At 50.5% G+C, this 22853-nt stretch overlaps 8 protein-coding genes across 11 annotated transcripts; 5 read left to right on the forward strand and 3 right to left on the reverse strand.

Annotated features, from left to right (window-relative positions):
• The first annotated feature begins 34 nt into the window (after window positions 1-34).
• LOC132265463 (coatomer subunit alpha) lies at window positions 35-4455 on the forward strand. Of its 2 annotated transcripts, none has more exons than XM_059766181.1 (6): window positions 35-209; window positions 276-423; window positions 502-796; window positions 1072-1518; window positions 1583-3464; window positions 3528-4455. In XM_059766181.1, exons 1-6 carry the CDS (start codon window positions 130-132, stop codon window positions 4378-4380), a joined length of 3705 nt encoding a protein of 1234 aa, XP_059622164.1. In that variant the 5' UTR covers window positions 35-129; the 3' UTR covers window positions 4381-4455. The 2 variants fall into 2 exon arrangements, with proteins under 2 accessions (XP_059622164.1, XP_059622165.1); XM_059766182.1 differs by having other exon boundaries at window positions 502-769.
• Window positions 4456-4523: 68 nt separating this feature from the next.
• LOC132264053 (protein FAM98A) lies at window positions 4524-6353 on the forward strand. Its single transcript, XM_059764116.1, has 4 exons — window positions 4524-4637; window positions 4709-5672; window positions 5788-5974; window positions 6041-6353. The coding sequence occupies exons 1-4, from the start codon at window positions 4600-4602 to the stop codon at window positions 6250-6252; spliced, it is 1401 nt and encodes a 466-aa protein (XP_059620099.1). The 5' UTR covers window positions 4524-4599; the 3' UTR covers window positions 6253-6353.
• Window positions 6298-8157, reverse strand: LOC132264036 (BUD13 homolog). The gene is made up of 2 exons (XM_059764091.1): window positions 7960-8157; window positions 6298-7901 (listed from the first exon to the last, which is right to left on the reverse strand). Exons 1-2 carry the CDS (start codon window positions 8064-8066, stop codon window positions 6362-6364), a joined length of 1647 nt encoding a protein of 548 aa, XP_059620074.1. The 5' UTR covers window positions 8067-8157; the 3' UTR covers window positions 6298-6361.
• On the reverse strand, window positions 8153-9150 carry LOC132264064 (ribose-5-phosphate isomerase). The gene has a single exon (XM_059764128.1). The coding sequence runs from the start codon at window positions 8983-8985 to the stop codon at window positions 8227-8229; it is 759 nt and encodes a 252-aa protein (XP_059620111.1). The 5' UTR covers window positions 8986-9150; the 3' UTR covers window positions 8153-8226.
• A 197-nt stretch (window positions 9151-9347) lies between these two features.
• On the forward strand, window positions 9348-11305 carry LOC132264047 (tubulin-specific chaperone E). Its single transcript, XM_059764103.1, has 4 exons — window positions 9348-9586; window positions 9662-10134; window positions 10197-10900; window positions 10964-11305. The coding sequence occupies exons 1-4, from the start codon at window positions 9494-9496 to the stop codon at window positions 11263-11265; spliced, it is 1572 nt and encodes a 523-aa protein (XP_059620086.1). The 5' UTR covers window positions 9348-9493; the 3' UTR covers window positions 11266-11305.
• Window positions 11306-11370: 65 nt separating this feature from the next.
• Window positions 11371-17125, forward strand: LOC132265427 (protein mahjong). 2 transcript variants are annotated; one of them, XM_059766105.1, is made up of 7 exons: window positions 11371-11778; window positions 12055-12205; window positions 12272-13767; window positions 13873-14110; window positions 14182-16159; window positions 16231-16455; window positions 16526-17125. In XM_059766105.1, exons 1-7 carry the CDS (start codon window positions 11660-11662, stop codon window positions 16843-16845), a joined length of 4527 nt encoding a protein of 1508 aa, XP_059622088.1. In that variant the 5' UTR covers window positions 11371-11659; the 3' UTR covers window positions 16846-17125. The 2 variants fall into 2 exon arrangements, with proteins under 2 accessions (XP_059622088.1, XP_059622089.1); XM_059766106.1 differs by having other exon boundaries at window positions 13888-14110.
• Window positions 17126-17661: 536 nt separating this feature from the next.
• Window positions 17662-20923, forward strand: LOC132265428 (DDB1- and CUL4-associated factor 5). Its single transcript, XM_059766107.1, has 4 exons — window positions 17662-18032; window positions 18348-18528; window positions 18605-20010; window positions 20103-20923. The coding sequence occupies exons 1-4, from the start codon at window positions 17831-17833 to the stop codon at window positions 20768-20770; spliced, it is 2457 nt and encodes an 818-aa protein (XP_059622090.1). The 5' UTR covers window positions 17662-17830; the 3' UTR covers window positions 20771-20923.
• A 106-nt stretch (window positions 20924-21029) lies between these two features.
• On the reverse strand, window positions 21030-22602 carry LOC132265429 (replication protein A 32 kDa subunit). Of its 2 annotated transcripts, XM_059766110.1 has the most exons (4): window positions 22542-22602; window positions 21924-22473; window positions 21213-21861; window positions 21030-21149 (listed from the first exon to the last, which is right to left on the reverse strand). In XM_059766110.1, the coding sequence occupies exons 2-4, from the start codon at window positions 21934-21936 to the stop codon at window positions 21071-21073; spliced, it is 741 nt and encodes a 246-aa protein (XP_059622093.1). In that variant the 5' UTR covers window positions 21937-22473; window positions 22542-22602; the 3' UTR covers window positions 21030-21070. The 2 variants fall into 2 exon arrangements, with proteins under 2 accessions (XP_059622093.1, XP_059622091.1); XM_059766108.1 differs by having other exon boundaries at window positions 21924-22579.
• Between the last annotated feature and the right edge of the window lie 251 nt (window positions 22603-22853).

Raw genomic sequence — 22853 nt, forward strand, 5'->3', positions numbered from 1 at the left:
ACAACGCCACGTCGCGGAAATAGAAGGCATCAAGTGCGAACGACGTGTCACTCGCCGTGTTGTCATATAGTGTTCAGTGCCTGGAAAAGGTGGAAAATCCGGGTAATTGAGGCGAAAATCTGATTGAAAATGCTAACAAACTTCGAGACAAAGTCTGCCCGAGTGAAGGGGTTGTCTTTCCACTCAAAGCGTCCATGGGTTCTCGCGAGGTAAGCGAAAAATGTTTCCCTTCATCCGGGCCGGGCTGACAAATTTGCCTTTTCTCGCTGTTTCAGCTTGCACAATGGAGTTATCCAGCTCTGGGATTATCGGATGCACACCCTTCTTGAGAAGTTCGACGAGCACGACGGTCCAGTGAGGGGTATTTGCTTCCACAGTCAGCAGCCGCTCTTCGTGTCCGGAGGTGACGACTTCAAGATAAAGGTGTGAGACCTTCGCCGATCACAGCTATTGCAAGTGATTGAGGGCAATTTGGAATATATGTTTTGCATTCCCGGACAGGTTTGGAACTACAAACAGCGCCGGTGCACGTTCACTCTGCTGGGGCATCTGGACTACGTGAGAACGACAGTATTCCACGATGAGTATCCCTGGATTCTCAGCGCTTCCGATGACCAGACGATCCGCATCTGGAACTGGCAGTCACGCACGTGCATCAGTGTCCTCACGGGGCACAATCACTACGTGATGTGCGCCCTCTTCCACCCCACCGAGGACCAGATAGTGTCTGCGTCCCTCGATCAGACCGTGCGCGTGTGGGATATCTCAGGTACTGCCAATCGAGATGGAATGAAAGGTAGGATTGGTTCGATGGGAAACAGTGTGTAGTGTTGGTTTCCCGTTCACAAGATCATTGCATGATTGAGATTGTTCCGGTGGCTATGGCAAACTCTCCAGGACACGAATCTCCTCTGGTAATGGTCACACTTTTCACATTATTCGCTCTGTCGAGGTGTCTGAAGTTGCAACACAATCGCTCGCTTCCAGTTTGTCACTTAGAGAATGAGTTACTTTCCAAATTCCAACTGGGAAAATCAAATTTGCTAATGTGATATGTGTTGTTCCCAATAGGTTTGCGGAAGAAGAACGTGGCACCGGGACCGAGTGGACTGGAGGAGCACCTGAAGAATCCGGGAACCACTGATCTCTTCGGTCTGGCGGATGCTGTGGTGAAGCACGTGCTGGAGGGTCACGATCGCGGTGTCAACTGGGCTAGTTTTCATCCCAACATGCCACTGATTGTCTCCGGAGCGGATGACAGGCAGATCAAGTTGTGGCGCATGAATGAATACAAGGCCTGGGAGGTGGACACTTGTCGTGGACACTACAACAATGTCTCCTGTGTCCTTTTCCATCCGCGCCAGGAACTCATCATATCCAACAGTGAGGATAAGAGCATCCGCGTGTGGGACATGACTAAGAGGCAATGTCTTCACACATTCCGTCGCGAGCACGAGAGATTCTGGGTATTGGCTGCTCATCCGACGCTCAATCTCTTCGCCGCCGGTCATGATGCTGGTCAGTATTTCACAGTCAACTTGAGCAAGAATCAATTCTTAAGCTCTTTTTTGTCCTTTCCCAGGCATGATTGTCTTCAAGCTAGAGCGCGAGAGACCGGCATACACTGTGCATGGGAATATTTTGTACTACGTGAAGGAGCGCATTCTGAAGAAGCTGGACTTGACCACGACAAAGGAGAGCAGCGTGGCTCAGTTGAGAGGCAGCAGCAAAATCCCTGTTTACAGCATCTCCTACAATCCCGCCCTGAACGCGATGCTGCTGTGCTCGCGAACTACCAACATGGAGAACAGCACTTATGAGCTTTACAGTCTGCCCAAGGACTCCGATGCCTCCAGCAACTCCGAGATGGAGTGCAAGAGATCGTCGGGCATCACGGCGCTTTGGGTGGCGAGGAATCGCTTCGCCGTGTTCGATCGCAACAATCAGTTGGTGGTGAAGAACTTCAAGAATGAGGTGACAAAGAAGATTCAGGCTCCGCCCTGCGATGAGATCTTCTACGCTGGCACAGGAATGCTGCTGCTGCGTGATCCTGACTACGTCACACTGTACGATGTCCAGCAGTTGGTGGTCATTGCGCAGGTGAAGATCTCCAAGTGTCGCTACGTTGTGTGGTCACCGGACATGTCGCATGTGGCTTTGCTGGGAAAACACACCGTGAACATCTGCAATCGCCGTCTGGAGTCGCTGTGCAACATTCTGGAGAACACGAGAGTGAAGTCCGGCGCATGGGATGACAGCGGTGTGTTCATCTACACGACCAGCAACCACATCAAGTACGCCATCACAAATGGGGATCATGGGATCATCAGGACACTGGATCTGCCTATCTACATCACGAAGGTGAAGGGAACGCAGGTCTTCTGTCTGGATAGGGAGTGCCGGGCTCGCGTGATGAACATCGATCCCACGGAGTACAAGTTCAAGTTGGCCCTGATCAATCGCAAGTACGAAGAAGTGCTGCACATGGTGAGGAATGCCCGTCTCGTGGGTCAGAGCATCATTGCTTATCTGCAGCAGAAGGGATATCCTGAGGTGGCACTGCACTTTGTCAAGGATGAGAAGACGCGATTCAATCTCTCACTGGAGTGTGGAAATATCGAGGTGGCTCTCGAGGCGGCGAAGGCTCTGGACGATAAGGCGTGCTGGGAACGTCTTGGTCAGGTGGCTCTCATGCAGGGCAATCATCAGGTGGTGGAGATGTGCTACCAGAGGACGAAGAACTTCGACAAGCTCTCCTTCCTCTATCTCATCACGGGCAATCTGGAGAAGTTGAAGAAAATGACCAAGATTGCAGAGATTCGCAAGGATACTTCGGCTCAGTACCAAGGAGCATTGCTTCTGGGTGATGTGTCTGAGAGGATTAACATTCTGAAGAATTGTGGTCACTCTTCGCTCGCCTATCTCACGGCTGCCACTCATGGATTCACCGAGGAGGCGGAGAAGCTGAAGGAGGAGATAAGTCAGGGCAAGGAAGTGCCACCGGTGAATCCCAATGCCGTGTTCCTGAAGCCTCCTGTGCCGGTGCAGCAAGCCGAAGCCAATTGGCCACTTCTGACTGTGTCCAGGAGCTTCTTTGACGCTGCCATGACCACGAAAGCGCAGAAGGGAGTTCATCAGGCGCTGGCATTTGACGCCCCCACAGATGGAGGCGTGACTGAAGGCTGGGGAGCGGATGCTGAGTTGGATCTGGATGAGAATGATGACCTGGATGAGTTCAAGGATGCCGAGAAGGGTGAGGAGGGTGAGCCAGAGGCTGGACCTGGATGGGATGTGGACGAAGTGGAGCTACCGGAGGAACTGATGATCAATTTGAAGGCGTCTGGGGATGGATCTGGTGGATTTGTGGCGCCGACTAAAGGGCTCTCGCAAGCACAGATTTGGAGCAGTAATTCGCAGCTGGTGGCGGATCATCTTCGTGCCGGTGCCTTCGACAGTGCTTTCAGGTAATGGATGATGCAATTGGGCAGGACTAGAAGAGATCAGTAACTAAATGTTTCCACTTTCAGGTTGCTCAATGATCAAGTGGGAGTGGTGAACTTTGCTCCTTACAAGAAGCTCGCAATGAACATCTTCGCTGGCTCTAGAACAGCCTACACAGCTCTTCCTGGCTTGCCGTCAATGTTCGCTCATCCGAATCGCAACTGGAAGGACACCAATCCCAAGAACAGTCGTCCAGTCTTGGCTCTGAAGCTGAATGATCTCGTGCAAAATCTGCAGAAGTGCTATCAACTGACCACTGGTGGGAAGTTTACGGAAGCCGTGGAGAAGTTCCAATTGATTGTCCTGTCGATTCCTCTGCTCGTTGTGGAGAGTCGCCAGGATATTTCGGAGGCTCAGCAATTGCTGACAATCTGCAAGGAGTATATTGTGGGTCTGCAGATGGAGACGAAGCGCAAGGTATTGCCTAAGGCGACGCTGGAGGAGCAGCAGAGACTGTGTGAGATGGCGGCGTACTTTACGCACTGCAATCTTCAGCCTGTCCATCAGATTCTCACCCTCAGAACGGCTCTCAATATGTTCTTCAAGCTGAAGAACTACAAGACAGCGGCGTCCTTTGCCAGGCGCCTCCTGGAGTTGGGCCCGCGAATGGAGGTGGCTCAGCAGGCGCGGAAGATGCTCCAGGCGTGCGAAATGAATCTCACGGATGAGCACAATCTGCTCTACGATGAGCACAATCCCTTCAATCTCTGCGCCGTGACGTACAAGCCAATCTACCGCGGCCAGCCGGAGCAGAAGTGTCCTCTCTGCGGAGCCACTTATCTGCCGGAGTTCGAGGGCATTCAGTGTGTCGTCTGCGGAGTGTCCGAAGTGGGAAAGAACGTCATTGGCCTGAGGATTTGTCATTTGCAATTCCGATAGATTCATTCACACGCGCTTGCACAGCATTCTTTATGTAATCGTATTATTGGTGAAAAATATAAGAATATTACTTTATTTCTAAATAATTGTCGCACGTTACTTTTCGAATGGTTAGATTGCGAATCCGAAGAAAGCCGAAGTTGAGTTGCCGGCTGACGTTTGGTAACATTTTTCTCCAACGCGTGCGATTCTCAGTTTTCCACGTTTTTCCCTGGAATTATGGATGCGGATTTGGCAGAAGCGATCCAGTGTGTTGGGTAAGTGTGTCTTCTGTGGATCAGCACCTGGGAATTCAGTGCAGGAGGTTGATTTGGGCGTGATATTGCAGGTACACGGGAAACTACAGTGCGGTGTTCCAGGAGAAGAGTCTCAACGAGGAGGCTCGTAAGCTTCTGGTCTGGCTGACGAATGAAATCCGCATCCTGGGAAGTATTGATGAGCAATTGACCGACGATGGGGACGTGGATTCGTTCAGAATGACGCTATCGAGCTTCTTGAAGGAGATGAAGTGTCCCTTCGGCAGTTTGACAGACGGAATGGATAAGAATCGCTTCAACACCATTGACTCCCTGTCGATGCTCTTCAATTACCTGGTGAACGAGCTGATGGCGCTGAAGATGGTGCGCGCCAACAAGCCCAGAGACACCAGCAACGTGATCACTCTCGAGGAGTCCCCAACGGCGGCGGCTATGAAGGAGCTGGCGATGGGCCTGGGAATGGGCAAACCACCAGAGAACTTCCCCTGCAAGGCTCTCTTTGACAAGATCGACTCGCGATTGGCTGAGGTGATGCAGAAGGCAGGTCCTAAGCGCATCGGAAAGCCTCTGTTCAACCCCAAGAGTACTCTCACCGGCGAACAGTGGCAGAAGCTGGTGAAGCTGCAGCAGGAGCTGGATCTGGAGTATGATCTGCGACGGAAGATGCTGATAACGCGACTGGATGTCACTGTGCAGTCGTTCCAGTGGTCAGACAGACTGAAGAGCAAGGGTGATGAGATCTACCAACGATACAATGTCAAGCGGCAGCATCTGGACACTCTGCAGACTGGCGGCAAGGACACGGACTTGTCCGCCCTCCTGGCGGCTCGAGATCGTCTCGTGATCATCGAGAAGACGAGCAGTGCCGCCGTGAGACGAAATACTCAGAGCAAGATTCAGAGGCACATCATCGGACAGGTTCCTGACCGAGGAGGAAGAGCCTGGGAGCACGCTCCGCCGCCTCCGGAGATGCCCTCGTGGCAGAAGAACCGGTCCACGGGAGGCGGCGGAGGCGGAGGACGCGGAGGCGGAAGGGTGAGTAGGAGGAAGAGATGACAATATTATTGAATGATTTTCCTTGGTTGAGATTGTAAAGCGAGAATTGACTGTGGAAGATTATCTTTGACTCTCTTGGGGTTTTCCTTGTCAGGGCGGCGGTCGCGGGGGATTCCAGCACAATCAGGGACACCAGAATTATCAGCAGCAACAGCAATACTCGAATTATCAACCGCAGGGCAACAACCAGTACTACGATAACCGCCAAGACGGTGGCCAGCATCGTGGCGGTCATCACGGCGGAGGAGGTAGTCGCGTTCAAGGCGGCTGGTCTCAGAAAGGTTCCCCCAAATTGCCCTCAAACCGAAGAAGTCGCGTGAGATAAGAGATATCTCTGGTCATTTCAGGCTCTGAAAACTACCGTCGTGACAACTATGGCAGGAATCAGCAGGACAACTTCGGGAGCAGGAATCAGTACGACAATTACGGCAACAGGAACCAGCAGGACTATCAGGATCAGAGCTATCGTGGCCATAATCAGGGTAACTACAATCAGGGTGGTTACAATCAGGGCGGTTACAACCAAGGACGCTCGAATTACCGCGGAGGCCGTCGCTAGAACGTCCCGGCGAACGTCATACTCACGCTTTATCCAATCTCAATCTTAATTTATTAGCGTGTAATCTCACACTTTGCCACACATAAACTTCTCCATTTGTACGGCCAGTCTATAGATCCTCCGTGCTGTAGCGATAAGCCTCCTCCTGGATGGCCTTCTTCTTGTTCTGCATGTCGAACCACTTCTTCTCGAAGCCATTCGACCTGTCCACCCCATCCCATCGATACCCAGGCCGAATCCCAAACCTATTCTCCGGATATGGACCTCTGTACACAGGCACAGTGGGCACCTTGCTGTCCTGCCTCTTCTCGCGCTCCTTCTGACGAATGTACTCCAGCATGGGATCGCCCTCACGCTCCTGCTGCTTCAAATAATTGTCCAGGTCCGCGTCGTCGGAGTATCTGGCCAGTGGCTTGCTCATTTCGTAGCTCTCTTCCTCTATTTTCTGTCGAAAATCCTCCACCTGCTTCGTCCCTTTGCCCCAGCGATCGTACACCGCCTTCTTCTCCTGCTCCTTGCGCTCCTTGGCGCGCTCCTTTTCCGCCTCTTTCTCCAGATCACGGATTCTGCCCGTTCTCTTGTCCCGCAAAACCATAGTGGCATTCCGTCCAGACATCTCATCGCTCATCTTGCTAAACGCCTCAGCGTCGCGCTTCCTGATCTTGTCGCTCTCTATCCGTAAGGACTTTGCGTCCTGCAGACCTGCGGTCTTTCCCTCCAGCGTTTTCTTCATTTTACCCCCGTCAGGAGAAGGATCTCGATCACTTTTCCTTCTCTTGGGAGAAAGATCAGGAGACTTTTTTCTCGACGATGAAGGTTCTGGACTGTGTCTTTTCCTCGGAAGAGAAAGATCTGGAGTTCTTCGTTTACGCCTTCTCTCAGGGGATTTAGAGGAATCCTTTCTTCTCTTGCTCGAAGACTCTCTGCTACGCTTGTAATCGGATTCTTGCCTGCTTCTCCGCGGAGGCGACAAGTCATCTCGTCTGTCTGATCTCTTTCTTACGGGAGACAAATCTGGAGAACCTCTACGTTTCGGCGACAGATCAGGACTTCTTCGACGAGCTGGAGACAGATCTCTTCCATGCTTCTTCCTTCGACGCGCGGGAGACAAATCAGGACTTCTTTTTCTGCGCACTGGTGACAAATCTGGACTCTTCCTTCTCCGTCGATCTGGAGATAAATCAGGACTCTTCTTCCTCCGTCGATCTGGAGATAAATCAGGACTCTTCTTCCTCCGTCGATCTGGAGATAAATCAGGACTCTTCTTCCTCCGTCGATCTGGAGATGAATCTCGGCTTCTGCGACGCTCTGGAGACAAATCCGGAGTTCTCTTTCGGCGAACAGGAGACGAATCCGTGCTGCTTCTCCTCTTCTTCGACACTGAATGTTTGCTTGTGTGCGACTTCTCAACCCGACCAGATTCTCTGTCCAGCTGTTGAATAGTCAATGAGGATTCATATCCATTGTCATCGCTGATGACTTTCCACTTGGTGTTGTTCTTGAAGTCCAAAGCTCTCAATTCTGGCGGACGCTCATCAATTACTCCAACAACCTGTGGCGCATCTTCTCCGGTGGTGAACAATTCCAGGTCATTCTCCCTGAACTGTTCCATCTTTGAAACGTCCACATCATCATCGATGATTTTCACGCTGGAAAAGCCAGGAAAAGCGTTAAATAAAGCCAATGTTTACATTTCCATTTACTTACGTTTGCCCAACAACAGGTCGCTTCTTTTTCTTTTTCTTCTTCTCGGCGCCCACATCTCCGGAGAGGTACTTCTTAAGATACTCCTTCTGATTGATCTTGGTGGTCATTTCAGTGAAAAAAGTAAGAAAATCGTAAGAAAAACAAACCCACCGCCAGAATTTGACACTTCACTTCCAGCCAACAAAAAGTAGGGTTATAGCATGAGCAGCATGAATTATATTTTCCCACGTTTCCCAAAAGAGTACAAAATCCATAAGTACACGGCATTTAGAGAGATTTCTCCTTCACTGACCCATCAGCCTGGCCGAAGAAGGCCTTCTGCGCCATTTGGACAAACAATCCTGTCTCCACGACACCCGGAATCATGCTTATCTCCCTGTTAATCCTCTCCCAGTCATAATCCCCAGGTGTGAAGTGCCAATCCAGGATGAAATTGCCATTGTCGGTGATGCAGGGTCCTGCCTTGGCCACTGCCATTCTCAACTGTAGCTTGCCGCCGAAGAGATTCTGGATTCGATTGCGAACAGGCACATAAGCCATCGGCACAACTTCAATGGGAATGCCCTTCTTGTACTGTTCGCCTAGCGTCTTGGAGTCCTTGGTGAAGTCCGCCACGACGACCATTTTCTTCGAGCACGCAGCCACGATTTTCTCCTGCAGTAGACATCCTCCGCCGCCCTTGATCAGCGTCAGATTCTCATCGCACTCATCCGCCCCATCGATAACGACATCAATCTCCGGATGAAGTTCCAGCTCACTCAGCGTCAGCCTGTGCCCGATGATTAGCTGTCGGGCTTGGAAGCTCGTTGGGATGCATACCACGTTGAGCTTCTCCTTGGCCACCCTCTCGGCGAGCCTGTCCACAGCGTAGACCACCGTCGATCCGCTCCCGATGCCCACAATTTGGCCGCTCCTCACGAATTCATCCACTGCCTTGTACGCAGCAATTCTCTTGGCCTCGTCCAGACTCATTTTATGCAAATGCCGACGAAATTGACACACTACTTGACTCACTTTCAATAGCATCTACTGCTCAGCCTCGATTGCAGCTTTTTCAATGAGAACAATCTCGCTGGACCGCGGTTTTCTGTGATAACATTAGGCTGCGTATATTCCGACTGTTGATATTTTACGTGTAGAGTTGATTCGACACACACTTGGCGAAATGATGAGAAAGTTCAGAAGTTCTTCACAAAACAAGGAAAACTAAGGAAATCCGATAGAATATCAGGGAAATCGTGTGAAAAGCACATTTGAAGTTCGAATAAATTACACTGCGTATCTCTCATTTTGGAGACTCCCCCACCTGAGCGCACTCTGTGGAGAGAATGTGTCACAAGTCTCCAATTGTCAGAGGTTTCGTCACTTTCCTTGTAAATAAAAGAAGTTCTGTGCAAATTCCTCACCACAATCCAGTGTTTTCTTGTGTATATTGTGAAGAAAAGTGGTGCAGTTGATGAGAATTGCATCAATTGTCAGTGGTGCAGTGTAACTGTCCCTCGGGAGTGAGTGACTCGCGTGAAATTTGGGAAAAATGGTGGGGCTTGTGGAGCAGATGTCAACTTTCCCAATTAATTCACGAATTAAAGTGAATAGCGACTATGGAACTGTGAAATTTTTCGGTGAGGTAAGTATTGAGGAGTCACGGAAGCAGTTGGCAGTGGCAGAGGGGGTGGAAGTGACGGCTTTCCTTCACTTCCAGATCAAAGGCTACTCCGGACTGTGGGTGGGCGTTGAGTGGGACGACTCTCGTCGCGGGAAGCACAGCGGATGTGTCAATGAGATCCAGTACTTTGAGACAACATGCCCAAATGCGGGCTCCATGATCCGCCCGGGGAAGATTGCGCCCTTCGATTCTCTGGCTGGGGCCATAGAGAAGCGCTACGTGCTCAACATCGGCAATCCCCTGGATGAGAACCTCATGCGGGAGGCCAAGGAGTACGTGAAGGCGTCGATCTTCGAGTTTGTGGGCGCGGAGAAGATCATGAAGAAGCAGAGCCACGTTGAGCAGCTGGAGGACATCTCCGTTGCCTACAGCAACACCCAAACGGCTGGGAATCTGATGCCCTTCTTCAACCTGGTCTCGGTCAATCTCACGGCGACTCTCATCTGGAACTGGAGAATTGTGGCGGACATTGTCAGTCAATTGCCGCGACTCTCTTACCTCAATCTCTCGTAAGTCTTCATCCTTCTCCTCCTACATCTTCGCTTTTGCTGAAAAATTCCGTCCATTCCAGGCAAAATCGTCTCGTCTTGCCCTCGGATTTGGACATTTCTGACCTCGAGCCATCATTCCGTCATCTGAAGGACATCAATTTGAGTGATTGTGGCTTGAATTCCTTCAGGGACATCTTGCATACCGCTCGACTATTTCCTTGGATTGAATCTCTCTCACTTCAGAACAACAACATCACCACCCTGGCCATCCCGAACTGCGATTTGGTCTTCAAGAACCTCCAAAATCTGGACTTGCACAAGAACAATTTGTCATCATTCGAGGAAATCCTCAAGTTGGGCCACATTCAGAGCCTCAAGGTGCTCCTCCTCATGCAGAATGGCTTGAGGAGGATCCACTTGCCAGATTGTGAGCCCACAGACTACCTGGACATCTTTCGGAATCTGCTGGAGATCAACTTGAGAGACAATCCCATTGAGAATGAGTCCGAAACGTTCAATGAACTGGACAAATTGCAGCAACTCTCTGTGCTCAATCAGTCACCGGATCCGAAGAGTGGCTTCGAGAACATGTTCTCCAGGGCGGTGGGCTTGATCAGCAACCTCAAGACACTCAACAAGATCGAGGTGAATCCAGGAAATCGACGCGATGCTGAGTACGACACGTGGAAACAGTATGGATGGGAATATTTGCAGACAAGTGGCAGTCCGACGGACAGGAATAAGTTTATGAGGAAAATTCGTGCCTACGGAAGGATTGTTGAAAGTGAGTGACTCAATTTTTCCTGAAATTTGCTTTCAAAACTCAATTCTCGTCCTTTTTTCCCAGAATATGGCTCTCCTGAGGAGTCTCTTGTGCGTCCAATGGCTAAACAATCATCGGTAATCATAGTGAATCTCCTGGATCCGGAAGCAAATCGGCTGGTGTCGAAGAAACTGCCCAAAAAGATGTTGATTCAGGCTCTGCAGGGACTCGTCCTGAAGCTATTCAAGTCCGATGCAGGAAAACTCCCGATACTCAGCTATGTGGATGCGGAGAGACAAGATGTGTGCATGGTGTTGGACAACATGTCCAAGTCCCTGGACTACTACTCAATCCAGGACGGTGATACAGTAATTATTCAGTGGTGAACACAAATTTATTTACAAAATAAAAAGAGAGAGCACATGACCGTTGGTGTTTGAAGTTCGAGGTTATGGCGCGCGAAGCGCTCGATCGATGCGCCATCTGCCACAATACTTGGGCGACAGCAGAAAGTGTGGTGTTTCGCTGTGCGTATCGCAAAATTGCTTTTTATCGCGGAAAATTGGAGTAAAACCCCCAAAATTCCCAGTGTTTCCATCTAAAACGCGAGTGTCTGCCAGGACACACTGGGGGAAGTTGAAAAAACGCCGTGTGCAAAGGTATTTGGGGCGCTGCGGAGGGTTGAAAAAATCCCTTTGAGCGAGAGTGAGGTTAGAGTGAGGCGAATTCGCGAGACCCCCTTTGTCGGCTCTCTGCTTGTGGCGCATTTCGCCAGGCACTATGGCATCGCCGACGGAACAGGACAACGCACTTCTGGGCAGGGATCTCCACTTGATCTTTCGCCTCTGGGAGGACACACACACCAGTCCGGGCTTTGATCCGTCGCCAATTCTGACCAGGTAAGTCGTCAAGATGACGCAATTCTTTTCTCCCCCCTCCGGCACTTCTCGCCGTACGAAATCTCCACTTTCCACTTGATTGGGAAACTGCTCGGACAGCTGGTAAACTCGCATGGACACGATTGAACGTGTCCGAGACGGGAAGTGATGAGAAGTGTTGGGGATTTTCCACGGCTGAGGGGAAAAGAGAGAAGGGGTCTGAAGTGAGGTTATGTGTGTGTGTTTATATTGATGAAACAGCTGAGATTTGTTTTCTTTTGCACCTTCTTCACACAGACTGGCGGAGTTGATTGAGGAGGAAACGGAAATATACATGCAGAAGGATCCGGATCCCTTCGATGAGCGTCATCCCTCGCGCACAGATCCGGACTGTGAGCTTGGACGAATGCTGAAGCTGCTCTTCCGCAAAGACAACTTCATGACCAGGGTATGATGTGCATTTTCACGTGACTTATCTGACAAAATCTATAATCACCACTTTGTTGTCTTTCAGCTGATGAACGACTACTTCCGCGATAACTTTTTCACGCGACAGAACATTCCCAAGAGTTCCATGGAGCTCAATGTGGCGGCTTGTCGGCTGATTCTCGTGATAATGCCCGGCCTAGAGACGTCAGTTGTGTTCCAGCGTGAGCACGACTACCTCATTCACCGCCTGTACACGTGGGCGGAGAACAGCTCAGAGCCACTGCAGAGCTACGCCACGGGACTGTTGGCAGCGTCGATGGAAGTGCAGGAGACTGCCACAGGATTTCGTGATCAGAACACACACTTGTTGCCAATTATGCTGAAGCGTCTGCACACCCTCCAGGCGGCCAAGGTGGTCTACCAGTATCCCAAGGTAACTGCCATCGAGAACACCTCGTCGACTACCAATCTGCAGATTCACGACGACACGGCCATGGACACAGATGGGCTGTCCGATGGGCACTTGGGTGGCGGATCGGCGCCCACGAGCCCCGAAGCTGTCAAAGCCACATCTAGTCCCAACATCCCCAATGGCAGCATCTCAAAGTTCCGCAACACCGTCAATCTCAACACACTGCTGCACAATGAGCTGAGCACGAGCAACACGGAGAACAAGTTTCACGTGCGCAACACAATACCCATCCATCCGCCCACCACGGCCACCAGTCAAATGCTGATCCTGCGCTATCTGGCCTCCATGGGTGAGTATCAGGAGTTCCTGGGGCAGGTGTTCGAGAACAACGCCATGCAGCTCATCTTCAAGTACATCGAGAAGCTGGACCCCAAAGAGACTTGTCTGGCCTTTGAGGCCCTCAAGTATCTCGCCTCTCTGCTGTGCCACAAGAAGTTCTCAATTGAGTTTGTCGCCAATGGTGGTCTCCAGAGACTCCTGCAAGTTCCTCGGCCGAGCATCGCCGCCACGGGAGTGTCTATTGCGCTGTACTATCTGGCCTACTGTGAGGATGCCATGGAGAGGATCTGTCTGATGTCACCCAAATTGATATCTGAGCTCGTGACGTACGCTCTCTGGCTCCTGGGCTGCTCACACGACTCAGGCCGATGCCATGCCACGATGTTCTTCGGGCTGTCGTTCCAGTTCAAGGCAATCCTCGATGAATTTGACAGCCAAGATGGTCTGAGGAAGCTCTACAATGTCATCTCAGTGCTGCCGATTCTGTCCAGCACCGACGAGGCCAATCTCAACGATGATGAGGAGTGTGCAGCTCGCCAGCTGGTACGCCATGTGTGCGTGTCTCTCAAGAAGTACATGGAGAGTCACCTCTACTTCAAATACGCTCAAGTCACCAGGCAACAGTCGCCATCCAACACATACGGCATGCAGCCACAGTTTCGCGCCCCCAAGTGCAATCCCGAAGCCATCAGTGATCAAGTGCGGCTGCTGCAGGAGATGCTGCCGGTGCGAGCTCACTGGGCGCCCGTGGACAAGTTGCTAGACTACGGCGGAGTGACAATTCTGCTGAGGATCATCGCTCTGACTTACGAGTGGAACTACAGCGGCCGGTAAGTAGAATTTTAATCCTCTTTCACTATTGCTTCGAATGGCTTTGTGGAATTTCATGTCAGCACGCACAAACTCTGTAATTCTATCTCTCATTGCAACTCTAGTTTCGAAACTTGTAGGGCCGAGACTGTGCGTTCTGCGCTGGATGCGCTGTCGATTTGCTGTGTGATGCCAAAGGTGCACCAGGTGTTCTGTGAACGCCTAGAGTTGCCAGACGACGCATCGACAGCCGGCATGAATGTGATCCTGGGAGCGGCTGAAGGGGAAATTGTCGCTGATGCGGAAGTGCAGAAGTCTGCTCTGGCGGTTCTCGTGCATTGCGTCTGTGCGCCGATCCATAGGGTGAGTTTTGTCTCTGCAGCACTTTGTGCTTAGCATGTTGATTGATTTGTCTCTCTGTCTTGTTTTTGCAGCCTAGTGGAATGGTGATAAGATTTGGGTCGGCAAAGAAGAAGTCATCGGTGAATAAGATCTCGGAGGAGATTATTCAGGCGATCTGGGAGTGTGTTCGCAGCACCAATGGCATAATCGTCCTGCTGTCACTCATGCAAATCAAAACACCTATCACAGATGCGGACTGTATTCGGGGAATGGCGTGCAGAGCTCTGGCAGGCTTGGCGCGGTCTGACACAGTGAGGCAGATCATCAGCAAGCTGCCTTTATTTGCCAATGGACAACTACAGGGACTCATGAGGGATCCGATTCTACAGGAGAAGCGAACGGAGCATGTGCAGTTTCAGAAGTACGCACTGGAACTGATGGAGCGACTGTCGGGGAAGACGAAGACCAACAATAGTCAGTTTGATGCGTCTCTGGCGAACATACACAAGGCAAATGTGGTGGCGCAGACAAAGATTCAATTCAATGAGAACCAGCTGTATCAGCTCATTCATCAGCATCTGCTGTCGCGAGGTCTCAATGATGCGGCGACAACACTGCAAAGAGAGGCCGGACTGTTGACGGTGAATAGTCAGCAACAGAGATCGATGCTGCATCTCTCGCCGTACAGCTTTAGGTCGCCCAGTTCGGTGCATCTGTCCAGGAGTCGATTGAGGAGTAACAAGAATAGTGATGTGAGTGGCAATGTCTCAGCTCTGCAGACTAGTGGCTCTTTCACCAACATTGAGTCACTGCAGGGAACAGTGGCGAATCAGAGTGGTCTGAATGGGAAGATGGATGTGGATGATTCCTTTGTCAGCTCCAGCACACCTATTAAACTGATAAAGAAGTTGCCAACAGCAAACAATTCGACAAGTGCAAGCAACAATAAGGATACGCCGGGAACGAATCAGAGATCTCTGCAGAAGCAGATCAGCTCATCGGATTCATTCAGTGTGTCGACCAATCAAAGGGAGATTAGTAGCTATTCGCCACCAAATACCATAACACTGGAGACAATAATCACGGAGTATTTGACAAATCAGCATGCTCTGTGCAAGAATCCCATGTCCACGTGTCCGCAGTTTGATCTGTTTGTGCCGCACAAGTGTCCCGATCCGCGACCCAACAAAATCTCCGGAATGTGCCTCAATTTTGCCGATCGCTTCTTCAGACGACACGCCGGCTTCAACTCAAAACGACTGGATAGGCGTCTTGTGCACTCGAATTTCTGCACAACACGCACGCTGAGACCTCAGGAGCCGGACGCATTCTTCTCCAGCTGTGACTTCTCACCGTGCTCGTCCAACATCATTGTGGGTTGCTTCAATGGGGAGGTGAAGGTGTACAATATCAATGACAACAGCGAGGAGTTCTCCTATGCGTGTCACGACACGAATGTGAGCAGCGTGAAGTGCAGTCGCGACGGCAAGTTCCTACTCACATCGTCGCAGTGGCAATCGCCGCCCTTCAATTCCAATCTGTGGTGCCTGGAGAATCGCCAGTTCGAGTGCAAGTGGTCAGCAATGGATGAGGAGTACGGAGAGTTCAGCAATGTGACACAGGATAAAGTTTTGTGCACGAAAGCTGAAGTGGCGACAATCTATGATCTGCATACGGGCGACAATGTGTCCACATTTGTGCCAAGAGTCTTCAATCAGTACACACGCAACAGAGCCACCTTCTGTCCTACGGATGAGCTCATCCTGTCCGATGGTGTGCTGTGGGATGTGCGCAGTCGCGTGGAGATTCACAAGTTCGATAAGCTCAATCAGACGCTGTCTGGGGTGTTTCATCCGAATGGTCTCGAGGTGGTGTCCAACACCGAAGTCTGGGACCTCAGGACGTTCCATCTGCTGCGGACTGTGCCGAGTCTTGACCAGTGCCACGCTATCTTCTCACCGCAGAACGTCATCTATGCGATCAGCGTGGAACAGGACTCGAGATTGGATGATAACTACGGATTTGAGTCGAGCTTTAAGACACTGGATTGCTATGATTACACAAGTATTGGTGAGTGTGTTAATTTTTAGTGGTAATTTCTCACCTTCTTTAACACTCTTCTTGGAATCTTTTCTTTGCAGCGACTGTCGATGTTAAGCGGAATATTCACGATCTTGCGGTGAACAAATACGGCAGCACGATTGCAATTGTCGAGAACAACGGTGATTACGATTCAGTGCAAGAGTCTGTAGTTCGGCTGTACAATGTGGGCCGCAAGAAGAATGTGGAGGACGAGGTTGAGGATGAAGATGAGGAATCGGAGGGTTCAGAAGAAGGGACAATATCTGACACAGATTCCGTCCAAGGTTAGTAAAATTGCTATCAGCACCTTTTCGCAGAAGGACAACTCAATTTTCTTTCTCCCCTTTTGCGCAGCCTTCCTGCGAGACAACGGGCGGGACAGAGGCGAGAATGACAATGGCGAGGGCGGCAATAATGATGGTGATCGACGCCAACGCAATCGGCGACGTAGAATGCGTCAGCACGGCAGGAGGAATTTCATGAGGATTCTCGGCCTCTCGCCACAGAGCACGTCGAGCAGCGACGACACGGGCAGTGAGTTCTCGGTCATGTCGGGCTCCATGAACAACGATGAGCAGGAGGATGAGGCTGGGCAGGCGAATCAGGCCGATGAGCTGGAGGATCTGTTTGTGCCGGAGCAAGATGATGATTCGTGGACGAGTGTGTCGGATTAAGGACTCTATTGGAATACTTTTATTTTAGGATTGTTTTATCACTTTTCAAGTGGACACTCTGCAAATTTTGTACATACCTATATTCTCTGAGCAGTGAGATTTTTGAGAAGAGGAACTTATTTGTAATTCAGAGGTCAACAGAAGGAGGAGAGATTTTTTTGGTCTGTGACTCAATTTCCAAGAATGTCGAGACATCAATAAAAATCTATGTAAGTGAATGATAATTAAAAATTGATTATATTTTTGAAAGAATGGTGAGAATGGTTCGTATTTCGTTGACGAAGAGAGTCGCGCACATGAACGCTTCTTGGGACCCCCATTGCTGATGATTCTATGACAATCCGTGTCGCTGAATGTTGTAATACTTTACGCAAATAAAGGGTATTCTGAGTGGCGAAGAGACGGCGTCAGAAAAGTTTCACGCGGAAAAAATGCGTACAAAATCGTGAATGACTTCTAAAGCGCTGAACGCACTTTTCAGATTTCGTAGCTGTTCTTCAGAGACTTCGAATCGCAGTCATGAGTTGATAGGGAGTTTATGGAACAAAAGAGAGACTCACAGAGTGAGACAGCTGAATGCTAATCCAGCCCTGAAGGTGGCAATTTGTGCCAGAGCCACTTTTAGGCCGACCCAATACCTCTGCTTTAACAATATTCCCTAATTCCTCTGGTAATTCCTTGAAAAAGGCCCCGTGAAAGCCGAAAGTGTATCGTCTCCCCATGAGACGGGTATATTACGCGTAGATTATGTGCAGTCTCGCCAGCACTTGACTCTCTCGCTCTCGCTCACTCTCGCATGGGCCAAGTCTGCGGGCAGCAGTCAAAAACACACTCTCGCTTCGAAGTGTTGACGATTCGAGTGTACATTTGGTGGTGTTCTGGACGGAGATCTCGCACGTCAGGGAAAAGGGCAGCACAAGTGCTCCTCTCCGCGAGGATATTCATGCTAATTGACTGATCAGTGATCTGTGGTGTTGGTGCAAAGATGCAGAAGCCCTGCGGACCCAACGCACTCGTCCACCTTTTGCACCGTGAAAGCGGAAAAAATGCTCGACTCTCCTTTCGTCAGAACATCTTTGGGGAGCGCCTCAAGGTGGCACAGAATCTGTACAGGAAGGACCTCATCTCGCACACGGGGTGCGTCAATGCCATTGAGTTTTCGCAGGATGGAGAGTACATGGCATCAGGTAGACACGATATTTATTCACATATCATCTCATGCATCCACCATTCCATTGCGATGCAATCTATTCGCGACTTTTGCCCACATTTTCACGCGAAATCGGGGAGATTTGGATGTCACAGTGGATGGAATCGTCCAACTGATGTCTGGTGATTGGAGCTGTGTGGGGATACGGAGTGGATTTGAGCTGAGAATCCGGGCAAATGATCTGAAGAATCCCACTCGATAGACTGACATTTCTCCATCCCCTTTCGACTCCCAAACACCTTTATGAATGGCCTTTGTTTCCTCACCATCGGCTCTCTCCGATCACTCACAGGTGGAGACGATCGGAATATCCTGCTGTGGCACCTGGAGACCGCCCTGGCGGAGAAGCAGAAGCCCTGCCGCATGAAGAATCAGCATCTCAGCAATATCTTCTGCCTGGGATTCAACAGTGACAACACGAGAATCTTCTCGGGAGGCAACGACGATGCAGTCATTGTTCACGACGTCTCGAGGTAAGGATTTATCATCGACCCTCTATCTCTCTCTCTGTGCTGAAAGTGTGTGCTGATGTCCTTCTCTTTGTCACAGTGGTGAAACCATTGATGTCTTCACGCACCCCAAACCCGTGTACGGCTTGTCAATAGACACGACAAATGAGCAGATCTTCGCGACTGCCTGCGAGGATGGGAAACTGCTGATCTTCGACTTGAGACTGAGCGCCGAGGTGCTCAATGTGGCCAAGTGTCGGGCGCCCTTTCACGCCGTGATGTTCCACCCGCTGGACGGGAGTTTCTTGGTCAGCGGCAATGCCAAGGAGGGCGCCGCGCTGTGGGACTTGCGACGCCCCAAGACGCCCACAATTCGCTACGGCTTCCGCGAGGACACGTCGCAGAGCTGCATGAGCGTCCGCTTCAACACGCTCGGCAATCAGATCCTGGCCCTGCGCCGCCGCCTGCCGCCCATTCTCTACAACACCCTCTCGCCGGATCCCATCTGCCAGTTCTACCATCCCGACTACTACAACTCCTGCACCATGAAGAGCTGCACATTCGCCGGGGAGATGGACGAGTACGTGCTGTCGGGCTCGGACGACTTCAACCTGTACATGTGGCGGATCGGGGACGCCGACTGCACGCAGACGGACCAGTGGGTGGACACGAATCAGGTGGTCCTGTACGGCCACCGCTCAATTGTCAATCAAGTGCGCTACAACTCGCAGAAGTGCATGATCGCGTCTTCTGGCGTGGAGAAGGTGGTGAAGATATGGATGCCATTCGCCGCGGAGGGCTGGGAAGGGGGACTGGTGGAGAGGCCCACCGGGCCGGAGAATCCGCGTCGCATCTACACACACGACGAGTACCTGTCGATGGTGCACATCGGCGGCCAGAATCTGGTGCAGGACTACAACAATCAGAACACCGTCGAGGATCCACGCATGATGGCATTCTTCGACTCGCTGGTGCAGCAGGAGATCGAAGGATGGAACAGCACAGACAGCTCAGACTCCCATCAGCAGACCGAGTACAGCTACAACAGCTCCCGACCCACGTCCTCCCAATCGTCAGACAGTGAGTCTGTGCACTACTTTTCGCAGAGAGATCTCTATCGACACCGCCTGACCAATAATCCCAGCAAGCCACCGCGATCCATCTACCCGAATCGCATCGCGTACTTGATCGCCACGAAGAGGAACACGCTCAAGAGGCTCGCCCTCAAGGGTGCCGTCAACACGTCCAATCGCGTGAAGATGGGCAAACTCTGCGGTCGCAAGCTGAAGCGCTCCGGCTTCAGAGGCACACGCAAGGGCACATCCAGCAAGAGGGTGAGCCGTCATGGATCGAAGACAGCCTACCGACGACGGTGCACAGATCAAAGTACCGACACTGAAGTGCCCAAGAAAGCGACCACCAAGAGGCGGGTGCAGACGTTTCACCACAACTCACACTTCCGCGTGACATTCCGTCGGAAAGGCAAATCGACTAATCCCGCCACAAGTGAGTACAAATGAGAGTGGGCGGGGCATCGCATTGGGCGTGGCCAAGTGCACCTTAACATGTTTCTTTTTACTTAATATCCTCTCTTGCAGAGCCTTCTGACACCAGCTCAGATGAGGACTCGAGCGGAAACTGCTTTGGGATGCCGAGGCTCGCTTGTCTTCCCACCGGTGCCAGCGCCACAACAGCCAATTCAAACGGCATGAGCACGTGTGATAATGCCGCGGATGTGCCCAGCACCAGCACTGGCATTACAAGCAACGGGAAGGGTCTGCTCTTCCGCCTCGCGCAGCAGTCGATGGACTCAGACGACGACGATGACTACGACCACCCACCCAGGATGCCGAACGGCGTGGTCAACGGGCGGTGCGGCGCCCCAGAGAAGACGGCACGCCCACCTTGTCCCAACACAGACATCTACTCGAGTCACTCGAACTCGCGCCTGTCCAACAGCAGTTGCCACAATGAGACTTCCACGAGCAATGACAGCTTCCTGGACCACTCAGCCAGCACGGGAAAGGAGAAGAATGGAAATGCATCCCAGCAGACGCCCAAGGATGTGACAAGCACGCCCGACAGTGGCATCGCCTCCACTGTGGCCGGAGGATCCTCCGCGCAGACTGACAATGCCAACACTGTGAACAACAATGTGGAGACGGAGGAGGGAATCGCGGTGTCTTACAAGATCTTTCAGCAGAAAGTGGCCCGCGTGAGGCGAAACTATCGGCATCACTTTGGCGATGAGTCCAATAGTGATTGAGAGGGATGATGAACAGGAGAGGAAGGTGAGTTTTAGCATGTAACTTAACATGGATTGAGCCACAATATTACCCCCTCTTCTTAATATAAATTTGCTTATGACACTGTCTTGTAAGAAATTATGGAGAAATGAAAATTTGATGAGTGACTACAATACTGTCTTTGGCAATGTCTTTTCTTTGGGGAATTGCAGCGAAAGCGTGGTGAGAAATTCAAGATTTTATTCATAAACTGAGATTGTAATGCAAGAAAGAAAAAAATTGGACAAAATCGATACATTTCAAGGAGTTTCGAGTGAAGATTACTCAGTCGGGAGGTAATGATCGGTATCGATGCTAGAGTAGATGTGTCCCTCGAGAGACATGGCTTCAGCGATTTGGCTGAAAAGAACAATGCATTTGCCTGTCGTTCGCAGAGAGAGTGTATCACTGATTTGTACTTACCGGATCTCCGGAATGGGAATGTGCTTGAACTTCTGATGGATCTGCTGAACGCTAATGCCCTCCTCTGTGCCATGGCCCTTGATGGCCTGATAGATCACCAGGTGTTTTCCTTTCAAACCGTTCGCGAGGCCAGCTCCGTTGCTCGAGTCCACATCCATGAAGTCACCCGTGGTGGTGGTGGTGGTTTCTCCGCCACCCTCCAACTGTCGCTGATACTGTTCGGCCTGGAATCTGGCGTGCATCACTTCCAGAAGATGCGTGGTGACTGCATTTGCGGACTTCACGGGAAATATCTTGAAGAGCATCAGAACCTTCTGACCATTGTAAGTCTTCGGCATCCCATATGCGTGCGCGTACTGGTTCATCTCGAGCGGTTCCCCCTTCTCTGGCTTGTCCTCTTCCAGCCAGTAATGAGCCTCGATGGAACCCGTGTGATCCTCCAATTTGTAGGTGACTTTCGTGGAAGTTTGCTCAACATTCCTCACAATGGCGACAAGAGAGACCATGCCATAAGCGAAGCCGAAGATCTTAATGCCATCGTCTCCCAACTGATGGATCTGCTCGATGACCAGGGGCGCAACTCCTTCCCTGTTGTCCGGAGTCTTGGCGCCACTGCCGCCTTGAGTGCTCGAAAATCCGCCTGCTGTGACTGTGAAATCGACAATCAATCATCAAACTTGCCAATTAGCACATAAAGAAGCCCACACTTACAACTCTCGTCCATTTTTGTGTGTAAATTCAGAGAATTTTCCTGAGATGCAAAATTGTGAAACTCCTTTTGAGGTTAGATTTTTCCTCTTCGGCGTTCTGCACAAAAACCACTATTTCACATGCAATTTCCAATAAACTGGGAAATCTTATGCCAGATACAGTAACTTGCCGTCAGTTTACTTGAAATAATCACAGAATTTCCCGAGAAAATGATGAAAAAAGCATGAAAACAAACGCGGAATGATAAGACGTCATATACCACTCGCCGAAATTCCGCCAATTTTCCATATTCGTCGAATTCGCTCCGGCCGTTCGGCTTTCGAACATGCGGCGAAATTTCGAAGTTCACTGGTTTAAATTTTCGCCGTCAACGGAAAATTCATTATCATGAATATCATATCAAAATCCTCGATGATTCTAAATTATTGTTATTGATTGCTCAGCCGCCAGCAGACTCGAGATAATAGCTATTGTTCGTCAATGGCCAATCTAGTGGCGTGATAAATGGATTTCTCGTAAGACCACTTTACGATGCATGCCTATGGTGTGACTGAGATAAAAGACACATGTTATATTTGCCTAGAGATATTCTCCTATTTACACTACCCTTTTTCTTACCCACGGGAACAATTGAGAAGAGTGTAGAAGGAAGAAATTTATACATGTGATAAGGTTACGCAGGTTAATTCCATATGTTATCATGGTCATCACACACTACGACGAACATTACAAACGCGATAACAGAGATTGTGAAACACGGAGAAATGCATGAAATCTTCCACAGATTTTTCTGTAAATCACATATGCTTTTTGCGTTGTATTTTACTGAAACTGATTAATTTCAGATGATTTCAGACACAATGGGATGCTACGTATCCCGATAGGACATAGCCCTTTAAATTCAGGACATGAAACACTTTGTGAAAATTT

Source organism: Phlebotomus argentipes, unplaced genomic scaffold, assembly GCF_947086385.1.
Source record: "Phlebotomus argentipes unplaced genomic scaffold, Phlebotomus argentipes genome assembly contig_2, whole genome shotgun sequence".
NCBI classification, from domain to species: Eukaryota; Metazoa; Arthropoda; class Insecta; order Diptera; family Psychodidae; genus Phlebotomus; species Phlebotomus argentipes.

Bases quoted from the DNA above. Each gene is read 5' to 3' on its own strand.
- LOC132265428 (XM_059766107.1), top strand. From the start codon at position 17,831: ATGCAGAAGCCCTGCGGACCCAACGCACTCGTCCACCTTTTGCACCGT. The intron at 18,033-18,347 runs GTAGACACGATA...GATCACTCACAG, and splicing joins TGGAGAGTACATGGCATCAG to GTGGAGACGATCGGAATATC. The intron at 18,529-18,604 runs GTAAGGATTTAT...TCTTTGTCACAG, and splicing joins ATTGTTCACGACGTCTCGAG to TGGTGAAACCATTGATGTCT.
- LOC132264053 (XM_059764116.1), top strand. From the start codon at position 4,600: ATGGATGCGGATTTGGCAGAAGCGATCCAGTGTGTTGG. The intron at 4,638-4,708 runs GTAAGTGTGTCT...GTGATATTGCAG, and splicing joins GAAGCGATCCAGTGTGTTGG to GTACACGGGAAACTACAGTG. The intron at 5,975-6,040 runs GTTCCCCCAAAT...TGGTCATTTCAG, and splicing joins AGGCGGCTGGTCTCAGAAAG to GCTCTGAAAACTACCGTCGT.
- LOC132264047 (XM_059764103.1), top strand. From the start codon at position 9,494: ATGGTGGGGCTTGTGGAGCAGATGTCAACTTTCCCAATTAATTCACGA. The intron at 9,587-9,661 runs GTAAGTATTGAG...CTTCACTTCCAG, and splicing joins CTGTGAAATTTTTCGGTGAG to ATCAAAGGCTACTCCGGACT. The intron at 10,901-10,963 runs GTGAGTGACTCA...CTTTTTTCCCAG, and splicing joins CTACGGAAGGATTGTTGAAA to AATATGGCTCTCCTGAGGAG.
- LOC132264064 (XM_059764128.1), bottom strand. From the start codon at position 8,985: ATGCTATTGAAAGTGAGTCAAGTAGTGTGTCAATTTCGTCGGCATTTG.
- LOC132264036 (XM_059764091.1), bottom strand. From the start codon at position 8,066: ATGACCACCAAGATCAATCAGAAGGAGTATCTTAAGAAGTACCTCTCC. The intron at 7,902-7,959 runs GTAAGTAAATGG...TGGCTTTTCCAG, and splicing joins CGACCTGTTGTTGGGCAAAC to CGTGAAAATCATCGATGATG.
- LOC132265427 (XM_059766105.1), top strand. From the start codon at position 11,660: ATGGCATCGCCGACGGAACAGGACAACGCACTTCTGGGCAGGGATCTC. The intron at 11,779-12,054 runs GTAAGTCGTCAA...TTCTTCACACAG, and splicing joins CCGTCGCCAATTCTGACCAG to ACTGGCGGAGTTGATTGAGG. The intron at 13,768-13,872 runs GTAAGTAGAATT...TTGCAACTCTAG, and splicing joins GAGTGGAACTACAGCGGCCG to TTTCGAAACTTGTAGGGCCG.
- LOC132265463 (XM_059766181.1), top strand. From the start codon at position 130: ATGCTAACAAACTTCGAGACAAAGTCTGCCCGAGTGAAGGGGTTGTCT. The intron at 210-275 runs GTAAGCGAAAAA...TCGCTGTTTCAG, and splicing joins CGTCCATGGGTTCTCGCGAG to CTTGCACAATGGAGTTATCC. The intron at 797-1,071 runs GTAGGATTGGTT...TGTTCCCAATAG, and splicing joins CAATCGAGATGGAATGAAAG to GTTTGCGGAAGAAGAACGTG.
- LOC132265429 (XM_059766110.1), bottom strand. The intron at 21,150-21,212 runs GTAAGTACAAAT...TGTTCTTTTCAG, and splicing joins ATTCCCATTCCGGAGATCCG to CCAAATCGCTGAAGCCATGT.